General features: G+C 41.4%; 1 protein-coding gene across 1 annotated transcript in view; it reads right to left on the reverse strand.

Moving 5' to 3' along the window:
• Nucleotides 1–691: 691 nt before the first annotated feature.
• KRCC1 (lysine rich coiled-coil 1) overlaps nt 692–12949 on the reverse strand; it is an 81984-nt gene continuing 69726 nt past the window's right edge. Inside the window, exons 7-8 of the mRNA XM_077477986.1 lie at nt 11235–11328; nt 692–1793 (exon numbers count right to left, since the gene is read on the reverse strand). Of these exons, the coding sequence (XP_077334112.1) occupies nt 1079–1793; nt 11235–11328 (809 nt within the window). The 3' untranslated portion in view covers nt 692–1078. The remainder of the gene's footprint in view (nt 1794–11234; nt 11329–12949) is intronic.

The following is a 12949-nucleotide window of genomic DNA, read 5'->3' on the forward strand; positions in this document are numbered from 1 at the left end:
ACTTACCTTAAACTGAAGCTGTTCCAGCACCGCAATGTCAGCGATGTAGCCACTTCCATTTTCACCCATCTGGCTTCCGGGTTTGGGGGCTCCTGCTCTATGATTGGCGGGAGCCGCGATGGCGTCACTGCCACGCATGCGCACATCAGCTCATGGTACAGGGCTTGGAAAGAACAGCACCCGTGACCGTTCCTTCAGAGCGCATGCCCCAGTGATGTCACTGGCTGCATGTAATGTAAATATCTCTTAAACGGTGCAAGTTTAGGAGATATTTACACTACCTATAGGTAAGCCTCATTATAGGCTTACCTATAGGTAAACGTTAGAAGAGGAAGTTTACTTCCTTTTTAAGGTGACTGGATTACCTGTGTAGCTATTAACGCTGGGGTATGTTCCCAGCACTCATTAGAGCGGAGTAGACTAACAGGAGTAGTAAAATGTCTTCAACATTTCAGAACAAGTAAAGTTCAATGTGATTAAGGCTGGCCATACATTGTACAATTTTACTTTAGACTTACCAAAACCATATGGCATCACACCTAAACACTTTTGATATTTGTGTAAAATTATGCAGGCCCTTGCACTACATAGTTGAAGGTAAATCTTAAGGAAATTGAATAAGAAAACTGTATAACGTATGGCCAGCTTAAATACTACCAGCTATACCAATAAAAAAATAAAACACAAAAAATTTCTAGATGGCTCTTTTTACTGATAGAAAAAGTCGCTAACTTACTCATAAGAACATCACAAATTTATAAATTCTCTGTATAGCAGCTGAGAGACTTTGGAGCCTAACTTAAGTATAAAGTGTAAAAGAAAAACAATCAGTTGGCTGAGAAGAAAAAAAAAAAAAAGAAAAGTTAAAAAAAGTAAAATAAATTAGACGGCATTCTAGGTGAGACAAAAACCTGCCATATATGTCAGACGGTGGACTACTTTCTCTTGCTGACCTTATTCATATTCAGAGAAGCGTAAGATTGTATAATAAAGTCGTCCGCTCCCAAGTTTCTCAACCTATGATTCTCTGAAGGATATTTAACATATCTTTTTAATATAGTAATTACTCTAGAGGTGTTCAGAAACCCAAGATGGATTCGTCCCATAACATCTCCTCCTCTGTTCGTTGGTCCTCTGCTTTTTTGGGCTTTTTGTGTTTTTTACTCTCTTTATCAGTAGAGAGCTTATCTTTCTTTTCTTTTTTGTGTTTTAATTTGTCTCCAGAAGCCTCTGTTTTCTTTTCTTTTTCGCTGTCTTCTTTGCCCGACTCAGTTTCCTCAATTTTTCGTTTCTTTCTCTCGCTGCTTCCATTTTCTCGCTTTGATTTGCTGTGGTGTTTCCGCTCTTTGCTTCGGTGATCCCCTTTATGGTGCTTCTCTTTTTTGTGGGAGTCGCTGCTGTCATCGGAGGAAGAGTAGTCACTGGATTCGGGGCTGGAGGGAGGAGGAGGTTTTCTGAGTGGGGCTGTTTTCATGGGCATCCTTGGCGGTTTTGGTGGCCAGTAAGCCAGTTCCCAGTTAGCCATTCTAGGATCACTGGCAGGGTGAGGATTAAAGTGTCGGTACGGTCTGGCCTTATGACCAAGGTATTTGTAAGCAGCAGGATTGGGGGGTGGATGAGTTGGTAAAGGTTCTGTTTCCTCAGCACTATCTTGTTGATCTCTTTCTGGTCTAAACTGAGTTTTTGGTGCCAGACCTCGAGCCTTTTGGACTTTTATATAATCTTCTAATTCATTCTCAAAGGAATCGTAATTCTTCTTGGTTGTCTTCATTAAATTAGCCACCATGTTTTCTCTAAGAAAAATAGGACAAGAGCATTTTTTTATTATAATAATCATCTTAGCATTGTTTAAACCAGTGTTTAGCAACTTTTTTTTAATCAGTCGAGGCACCCGTTAAAATTACAAATCTTGAGGTACCACATACTAAAACGTAAGACTAAACTAAGTAGTTTGACATATTTCAGCAACAATCAAAAACGGGGGCCACATTCCTCCACCTGACTAGCATTTCTCTTCTCCCTCCGTTTCTTTCCCTCTTTTTGCTAATGTTACCCCAGTACTGGGAAAACAAACATGTTGTGCAGGTACCCAATGTCCTTCTCCTCAACCTATGTTTGTTATTGATTGTTAGAATGCTAGTGGCTGACCTGCATTGTGCCCAAGGTTGTAATGCTGCACAATAAAAATCTGTGGCTTTCACTAACAAAAAGGTAGGTTTGATCAATTTGCTGGCTTGTTGAAAATTTTTGAGCAATTTTCAGGCATTTTGCCAAGGCACTCTTGAAGAATCCAGAAAGCAACCAAGGATGCCATGGCACCCTGGTTGAAAAAAAAGATCTAAACAATGTTTTTTTTTTTAACAAATGTCCATACAATATATTGTATCCTCTATGCTGAAGCCTTGGGTTTCCTGGAGAAAGGAATTCTACTCAGGGAGCATTCTATGCTACAATTATGTCGGAATTAGGGTGTCAGGACACCTGCAAAGCACAAGCTTTTTTTTCCCCCAAGTCTGTGATCCACAAAGTTCTAATGACTGACAACCCTTGAGTCTGCACCTTCAAAAACAAGCCAAGACTGATAGCACCGAGCTTGGTGCTTGCACACACCTTTACAATGCAAAGATTGAATACTAAAATGACACAGGTGTTTAGACCAGGGCTCAAAATTTCAAGTCCTAAGCTACAAGCCAGGTCTTAAGAGTTACGCCACCAGTTGCCCCATCCAACCCCTACCCTGCCCCTAATTCTGCCCCTCAACACTCCCTTATAAATGATCTCATGAAATTACACTGTTAAATGTTTTATGCAGAATTAAGTTGTAAAAATAAATATTAACAACTTTAGTACCCATCACCGGCAAGCCTGTCTGCACTGTTTACACTGAGAATCAGGACATTTATCATTGGTATCCTGATTATCAGTGTAACCCCATCAATGCCAATCAGTGTTGCCTATCCGTGCCATCCATCAGTGTCACGAGGGGTGGTTAAAGAGGAGGTCCAGCCTGGGTAAAAACATTTTTTAAAGTCAGCAGCTATAAAAATTGTAGCTGCTGACTTTTAATATTAGGGCACTTACCTTTCCAGGAAGCCCGCGATTTTGGCACCCCAGTCGATCTTCAGATAGACTACGGATGCTGCCGCCACCATTCCTGGTAATGGAACCTGGCAGTGAAGCCTTTTGGCTTTACAGCCGGTTCCTTATTGCTCATGAGTGAGGCGTGCTGTGCTTTCCAATTGGACCGGTGGCAGGGGAAGGAGGATGGGGGCCAAAATTCTGTGAAATCGGGCCTCACCTCCGTCTCCGGAAGGGGATTAGTCAAAAACATTGGCACCGGAAGGGAGAGGAAGCGTATAAATGGAAGTTCCAATCTAGGGTGGAACTCCGCTTTAGGTGCTGCCAGCCACCTGGGGGGGGTGGTTGTTTGCCGCCCCCCCCCCAAAAAAAAAACAGCCGCTACTGATCACTAGTAAAAAGACTTGATTTAAATCATCATTTTTAAAGAGCAACTGTCATCTCTGTCCCACATCGGCTCCTCCTCTGACCCGCTGTGGACTCACCGACAGTCCCATTCACTTTAATGAGAGGACTGGTGATGTGGCAGTGACACAACAAGGTGAGGGACGTGGTGGCAGCAGGTGAGTGGATGCCCAACAGGCGCTGCCATGATGGATCTGAAATGACAGGCGCTCTTTAAATGTAAGGATTTATTCTTGCTGGTAGTTAGAATCTTTAATATTTGCAAACAAAGTGAAGGTTTCCTATTTAGAATAATAAGCTGTCAGGTTAGTAAAACATCAATATCAGAATATATTTAATCATACAGTTTGTAGTGTACATAGATTTACAAAACAATGGGATAAAGAAATATTCCTGAACTTTGTTTTATCTCATGATTACTGTGAAATTGTGTGAATGCATCAATGCAGCGCATGTCATCTCAGCTTGCAGAGCTTGGATTCATTGAATAAGTTTACCAAAAAATGTAAATATTGCAGAATATACAGCCTCATGCTTCATAACTAAGTTCCATTTCATGCTGAATAAACTAAATTATTAATGCATCTTAAATAGAAAACTATCATTAGATAGATTTTTACTCCAAAAAGGTATTTTATTAAAATAAATTTGATAAAAAAAAAAAATCTGATTTAAAACTTCTTCAGATCCGTGCTATAGCCGAATGACGGCTACTGCGCGGTCCTACTTCGCCGGAAGCGGATAGCGCAAGCAGATAAAAAAAAAGGCGATTACCGGCGGCTCTCAGTGTGACATCAGTCCCGATCAAGGAGAGCTCCCACCAGCTCATCTGTGCCCACCTGTGCCATCCACCAGTGCACAAAACTGCTGCCTACCAGTGCCCATCAGCGCCACCTAGCAGTGCCACCCATCAATAGTGCTGCCCATCAGTGCAGCCTATCAGTGGCCACCAGTGCAACCTCATCAACGCATATCAACGAACAAGAAAAATTATTAGTTTGCAAAATTTTATAACAAAACGTGATTTTTTTTCTCTCTCAAAATTTTCAATTTTTTTTGTTTGTTTAACAAAAAATAAAAATCCCAGCAGTGATCAAATACCACCAAAAGAAAGCTCTATTTGTGTGAAAAAAATGATAAAAGTGTCATTTGGGTACAGTGTTGTATGACCGTGCATTTGTCAAAGTGCGTCAGTGCTGAAATCAGATTTAAAAAAAATAAATGAAAAAAATCATTGATTTTTATCCACACTGCTCATCAGTGTCCATCAATGCAGCCTCACTAGTGCCCATCAGCTCAGTCTCACCAGCGCATGGAGATCAGAGAGAGGAGAGCCGGTTGGATCACACAGAGCGGGGATTTCCCGCTATGACACAGCTGTAATTTCAATTGCCCGTCGGCCGCAGCCAAACGAAGTTCCCGCATACTATGATAGATGTCACACGTCCCGGCATTGCAACAGTGTGCTGTCTATCATAGGAGCCGGTCCAGGGGGCAGGACTTAATTTGACTGCAACTGCTGGACAATACAAATCCACGCTGTGTCACAGTTAGAGATCTCCGCTCTGTGTGATCTGGCCGGCTCTCCTCTTCCTCACTTCTCTCTTCCACGTTCATGGCCGATCGCTGGGAGAACGACTTCCATTCAAACCCAGGTGCCAGCAGTGCTCTCCCTACCTTCTCCAAAGCAGCCACTTGCCAAATGCGAGCAGGCGAGTGGAAATTGAGGGCTGGTTTAGACATCTGATAATTAATAAAGATTTTCCTTACACGAGAGACTCAAATGTGGAGGAATACGTTTTTGGCTATTTATCTTAAAATATCCTTATTTCCAGTATTTGGATAAGTTTACCTATGAAGAACAACTACTAGTATGACGGTTCGTACTTGGAGGGCATGTAATAGGACTTTGAGTTAAACATTGGAACCTTATTATAAAACAATCACATTCTTTTTGGCTTATTCGGTTAACTAACGCAAAATATAAAAATGTTATTCCCGTATATAGTATAAATTCAGGATTTTATTCACAAATCTAATGTTTAGATGTCTTCTAAATCTTAAACCTGAGCAGTAAGCTAATGATTTTGTTACGCAAAATTTGGCACAAAATGTCTTAGGAAACCAATGCCAGCATCCAATTCTCTCATATACTTTTATCCCAAAGTAAATAAACCGCTCCAGATTATCATGCCACCAGAGCTTTCCTGTAGCCCTAATGGGGCACGGAAGTGGAGCAGTTTCTACCTTGCTACCGGTTTCCATGATCAACATATAGAACATGATCAGCAAAAGCAGATGACTAATGATTCTGTGTGCCCACCTTTTTTAAAAACGTTGAAAGGGGGGGTTTTGCTTCTTTTTTTTTTTTTTTTTTTTTAATGTCAGCTCTGCTTGAGTTCTCTTCTGCTGGACTACAGAACCCTACAGGTAGGTGTTCTGTAGTCCAGAAGGCTATATCTGGGGCAGGACTGACAACACCAGTGTTTTTACAAGACAAAAGATGGAGACTTGTGCATGTATTGGAGAAATGTACCATATATGTTTTTATTTAGCCCTGACATATAATAACATAATTCCACTGTATTTACAAAGTAAGTTTATAACATACTACTCCATAAAATAATCATACACCAAACATGTTGCGGTTGGAAAAATGTAGGGTTGCACCGTTAGTTTTTTTTTTTTTTTTACAGGAGGGTACGAGTACCGATTCTTTTAGTCAATTACTCGCCGATACCGTGTACCGATACCGCTGGAATGAGGTCACTATGACAAGCCTGGGTTCACACAGGAGCAGTGCGGGAAACCACATGCAAGTCGGACAGCAATCAAATCGCATTCTTGTTCAAATCACCTGCATTTCTTTGCATAGCGATTTGAGGTCATTCATTTTGTATAGACTTAAATTGCACAGCAAAAGGTATCGGTTTTGGGTATTGGAGTACTTATGCAAATACTAGGCAACCCTAGAAGAAAGGCTAATGTAAGCTACCATAACAACTGAAAAAAAAAAAAAAAGTAGCAGTGAAAATTTAAATCTGAAAGTAAAATGCCATAATTCAAGTCTGGCCTGCCACCTGGTGGATAACTGTCATTCTAGTAAACAGGGAATCATTTAGAGTCATATGTAACCAAGAACCATTTATTTTGTTTTAAACTTGCAAATCTGCACTTGCAGGGGCTGCAAGGTCCTTTTGTTGACTAGTACAAATGGCCACTGTCCACACAGGGGACCTGACCTTCACAGCAAGGAACACATGGAAGGGTGACACATGTCAAACAAAACTAAAGAAGATTCCCAGCTCAACTCCCCGACCAGCCTGCAAACAACCGCCTTGTCCAGTCTAACAGTCTGCTTTAAAAGCCTAAAAAATCTTTTAGGTTTTGTATTCTACCAGATTGTTTTTTTTCCCAAATGGACAGATAGGGCTTTAATTTGGTAGCATGTTTGGATACATATATCTTTATTGCTTTTTTATTTTTAATTTTTTGTAGTAAAGTAAATTGAAAATAATTGTAATTTTTCCCACTGTATCGGTTACATAATTTGCGCACCCACCATATTTTTAGCCCCATTATAATCCACAAAGTCTGCCGATTAGAATTATATTACATTAGTTCAACTTTCATGTAACGCGGGGAATGGTAAAGTTCAAATACATTTTAAAAGAGTATTATTCATCTTGCCATCAATTTTGACCAAATTTCCTGTGCCTTTGTAGATCACACATCCCCAAAACATCAGCGATCCACCTCCATGTTTCACAGTAGGAATGGTGTACCTTTCATCATAGGCCTTGTTGACTCCTCTCCAAATGTAGTGTTTATGGTTGTGGCCAAAAAGCTAAATTTTGGTCTCATCACTCCAAATGACTTTGTGCCAGAAGGTACTTGGACATTGCAACATGACAATGATCCAAAACACAAGGCCAAGTCGACCTGTCATTGGCTACAGCAGAATAAAGTGAAGGTTCTGGAGTGGCCATCTCAGTCTCCTGACCTCAATATCATTGAGCCACTCTGGGGAGATCTCAAAACGTGCAGTTCATGCAAGACAGCCCAAGAATTTACAGGAACTGGAGGCTTTTTTCCAAGAAGAATGGGCAGCTTTACCATCTGAGAAGATAAACAGCCTCATCCACAAATACCAATAAAGACTTCAAGCTGTCATTGATCTTAAAAAGAGGGATTCCACCAAAAAAAATATTAAAAGCCAGCAGCTATAAATACTACAGCTGCTGACTTAATAAATGGACACTCACCTGTCCCGGGTTCCAGAGATGCCGGCAGCCGATGCCGATCGATCGGCTCTCGGCTGCTGCCGCCACCATTCTAGGTGAGGGAATCAGGAAGTGAAGCGAATCGGCTTCACTTTCCCGGTTCCCTACTGCGCATGCGCGAGCCGCGCCGCGCAATAGGAAATCTCCGTGCTGTCACTGGGACCCGTGTGTGTCCCAGCAGACAGCACGGCAGGGCAGGAAATGGCGTAGACTCCCACGGGAGTCTATGCCCGGAAGTGGGTGAAAATACCGGTCTTCGACAGGCATCTCCACCCCCCTCCCCCCTGAAAGGTGTCAATTGTGACACCAGAGGGGGGGAGGGATGCGATCAGCGGAGGTTCCACTTTAGGGTGGAATCCCGCTTTAAAGGGAGCAATAAACGGTATTAAGAACTGGGGAATGTAAACTTTTGATCAGGGTCATTAAGGCTGGGTTCACACTGCTGCGGCTAGGAGAACCGGATGTGATTCGCACCGCACTGCAGTGCAAATCACATCCGATTTCTGTGCGATGCGAGTTCAGCCATACACATAGTATGGCTGAATTCGCATCGCACCCGCCCCAAACTCGGACAGGACAATTTTTTTGGTCCGCAGCAGAATCGGATCGCATGGGTGTTCACACCATGCGATCCGATTCCTGTCCAAGTTTGCAGATCGCACTGCGATATGCAAACTGATATGGGGGTGTCATTAACGTTTCACGGACACTCCCAGCAGTTTGCATAGGGCAGTGTGAACTGCTGCTGGGAGGCATGCGATGCGGGAACCCGCCGCGGATTCGCGGCGTTCCCGCATCGCTTCAGTGTGAACCCAGCCTAAGGGTAGTTTCTGTTGCCATTATGATTTAAAATGAGTAAACACAGTTGATTGATAATAAATGGCTTCAGCCAAACACTAACCGTGAGTGAAATAAAAAAGTTTTTGTGTCATTCATATTCTCTGAAAAATGGCCAAGAAATCATATATTCTATATGGGGTATGTAAACTTATGAGCACATATATATATATATATATATATATATATATATATATATATATATATATATAATTTCAAAGGTGTTCTTCGGGTTTAGGTGCAGTCCGCTCAAGTTCATCATCTCCAAACTCGCTCATCCATGTCTTTATGGACCTTGCTTTGTGCCATGGCCCAAATCATTCGGTGGAGGGGGGATTATCGTGTGGGATTGTTTTTCAAGGGTTGGGCTTGGCCCCTTAGTTCCAATGAAAGGAACTCTGAATGAGTCAGCATACCAAGACATTTTGCACAATTTCATGCTCCTAACCTTGTGGGAACCGTCTGGGGATGGCCCCTTCATATTCCAACATGACTGTGCACCAGTGCACATCATGTGCGTGTAAAGGCAGGTGTTCGAATACTTTTGACAATATAGTGCGTGTGTTTGTGTGTATATATAAAATGTTTAGCTTTTTCTTTTATCTGTTGTATAACTTTGTCTATTAATTGTTCGATATTATTTTAAAGGTTGTGCACACTATATGAAATTGAAAACGGGGTCCAGAAAACAGCTGATCCAGTAGAGGATGAAGGACTGTTATCTTTAACACAGAAATGGCAGTGTGTCTGTAACTGGCCATAATTAGTAAGAGTGCAGGAAGCTATAGAATCAAATCAGATGTTATTACGACAACTAGTCTGAATAACCCCTTAACACCACCTGTGCTGCTGTGCAGTTAGTCTGTACATTAGCCTAGATGCCATGATTTTAATCATATTTTTGCAATAAAGTTGAATACTTTGTGTGGCTATCCAGCTACATTTTTTTTCGCAGCGCCATCTTAACCACTTGCCGACCGCCGCACGACGATGTACGTCCTATTTTTGAAGAGGGATATCTCGGTAACGGCAGCAGCTGCTGCCACAACCGAGATATCCATCTCTTCAGGCGGCGGTCGGCTGTACGATAACGGTGGTCTCCGCGGCGGATTCACCGCGAGATCACCGCTATCGGCGGCAGGAGAGGTGCCACCCCCACTCCCGCCACCCTCCCGCACCTTCCGCCGCTTACCGGAGCCGTCAGTAGCGGCGGAGGCGATCGGGTCCTCTTCCTAGCTGGGCATAGAGACAAGTGAGGCTAAGATGGCCCCCACTCGTCTCTATACCATAGGAGCCAAAACGTCACTTCCGCCCATACCTCTTAAAGGTATATTTTTTTTAAATGTCAGATTTTCTTTTTTTTTTTTTTGGTGCATTTTAGTCCAAATATGAGATCTGAGGACTTTTTGACCCCAGATCTCATATTTAAGAGGACCTGTCATGCTTTTTTCTATTACAAGGGATGTTTACATTCCTTGTAATAGGAATAAAAGTGATCCATTTTTTTTTTTTTTAAAACAGTGTAAAAATAAAAATCAATTAAAATAAATAAGAAAACATTTTTTTTTTAAAAACACCCCGTCACGACGAGCTTGCGCACAGAAGCGGGCGCATACGTGAGTAGCGCCCGCATATGAAAACGGTGGTCAAACCACACATGTAAGGTATCGCCGCGATCGGTAGAGCGAGAGCAATAATTCTAGCCCTAGACCTCCTCTGTAACGCAAAAAATGCAACCTGTAGAATTTTTTAAATGTCGCTTATGGAGATTTTTGAGGCTAAAAGTTTGACGCCATTCCACGAGCGGGCGCAATTTTGAAGCGTGACATGTTGGGTATCAATTTACTTGGCGTACCATTATCTTTCACAATATAAAAAAAAATTGGGCTAATTTTACTGTTGTCTTATTTTTTTATTTAAAAAAGTGCATTTTTTCCCAAAAAAAGTGCGCTTGTAAGACCGCTGCGCAAATACGGTGTAAAAAAAGTATTTCAATGACCGCCATTTTATTCTCTAGGGTGTTAGACCCTCAAACATTTTATATTGTTTAAGTATTGTTTTCTGAGTCTACAGTGGAGTGTATTTCCGCCCTTACATTGAGCACTTCCTGTACTGTACTGTAACCAAGCCTCCTTCTCAATCCAACGTTTCTATGGCAACCCTGCTTCCCTGTTTATAGCGGACTTGTTTTATTTCATAGTATTTACTTGTGCTGATTTTCTAATGTTTGCCTGTGTGAGTCCTATCAGCTTCAGCTGATAAGACTGCAGTAATGCTGTCCCATGCCCTGCTTTACACAGCATGTGATGTCACATGGTGTGTAGGAGGAAACTGAGTGATTATGCAGCCTCCTGGGATTTCAGTGGTGTGCCGTAGGAAGTCCCAATAACAGATAGATAAGCACATAGAGAGTGTGCCGTAAATAAGGGGAGATCTGGGCATGCTCAGTGATGTAATTCTAAAGAACAAAAAGGATTACAACAATACTAAGCGTGTAAGGAGATATCTACAAGCAGTGTTCATTAGTTTTTTATGCTGATTTACATGGGACAAAGTTATGGGGGAGGGTTTACAACACTTTAAAGATATTTTACTTAAAGCATTTCCTATAGGTGGTGTGTAATTACTTACTTGGTTTGATGCTTGTTTCCTTGCATGTGGGATTGGTACATCTCTATGGAGGTGAGAGTAATGCTGCAGATTGGACACACGTACATCCCATCTCCTGTTTGCGGGGAGAAAAAAAAAAAAAAAAAAAAAAAGGTAAGACACATGCTTCTTGACCCTGGGTGGCTACATCACTCCTCCACTGTATCTGTAGAGGGAGCCATGAATGTCAACCAGACTAGATTTAAAACATAGCTTTACTTTATTTTTACTTTATCTTTACTTTAAAACCTACAATGGTTAAATGCTTATTTTTTCATATGATAAAAGCAAAAAAGAGCATTTACTTAAAGTGGAATTTTACCCATAACAACTTGATAAAAAAATGATGTTCTTTAGCAAGGAACATACATTCCACATTAATATTTATGCTACCAAAATTAGGATGTGCTGTAAATTGCCTCCAGCATTGTTCCTGTTTCTTCTTGCTGGAGGCTGCCATTTTACTGACGCTCAGAGCCCCTGAGCAACAGTAAATCTCTAGGCTGTCAGCAGATCGGCCTCTACAAATTCAGCAGTGCCTACAGAGAGCAACAGAGCATGTGCAAAGCAGGGTGAGAGCAGCATATTACTGGATTTTAAACAGTATAGGCATGTATTCTTAGGCCTGGTTCACACCTATGCAGCTTGCATATTCCAGGTGCATTTTGTGTTTTTTCAATACACGATTTGGATCTATTGAAGTCTATGGAACCAAAAACCAGAAAAAGTCCCTGGCCCTTTCCATAAAATGCACAGATGTGAACATGACCCATAGGAAACCATGTTAAATGGCCTGTAGTGCGTTTCTGCAAAACTGAAAATGCACAGGTTTGAACCAGGCCTTAATGCTTTACATAGCTATACATGCAAAAGGAGCCAGCCTGAAGTGATCTAGTAGGATTTACCTTTCTGACTAAAGTTCCACTTTAACTCATCCTTTACTCCCAGAGGCTCAGCCAGTGGCCAGTCCCCCAAACACTCCCCTGTTCAGTGCTCGGGCCAGCATTCACACTGTGATGTCATCACCTACATGAGGGACCAGCAGTTCTGCATTGTAAGTGAGGACACCAAGGGCCTGCTACAACCTGAAGTGTCGGAGCAAAAAATTGAACGGGAGCTGCCAAGTGAGCAATAATGTAGCTAAAGCCATTTTTTTATTGTACTCTATTCAAAAACATTTATTTAATCCCTGCAGTTGGTGAGCCCTACTGCAGAGATATTTTTTTAATACTTTCAAAAGATGAGCTTTAAAGAAGACTTTAGAAAGTGCAGAAACTACATCAACACAAAAAAATAAAAACAAATAGATATCCACACACCTGCATGACTTAAACTACAATTATTTATTTTGCCTAAAAAAGCAATGTACATAGAAAAAACACCAATCCCTATATCCCCTATATGTTAGCCCATTTTTTTGTGTTGATGTAGTCAAATTTTTGATCACATCTCCCGATATGTATTCGGTGAGTGCTACTATTTTTAATAGGCGGGAGTCCCATCTTTGCTCCCTTTACGTATAAAAAGTGCAGAAACTGGCAGATCAAGGGATATTAAACATTTACTTGCCAATAAAAGGCAAAAGTATGAATAAAACACAATTTTAATAAGCTGCGTCCCTGTTAGGGAAATGCACCCAAATTGTCATGTTTATTGTTAAAGTAAAAGAAAATCCCAAATTTTGGGTTGTTCCTAAA

This window comes from Lithobates pipiens, unplaced genomic scaffold (assembly GCF_037356315.1).
Source record: "Lithobates pipiens isolate NorthernLeopardFrog02 unplaced genomic scaffold, aLitPip1_a1.2 Scaffold_13, whole genome shotgun sequence".
NCBI lineage: Eukaryota > Metazoa > Chordata > Amphibia > Anura > Ranidae > Lithobates > Lithobates pipiens.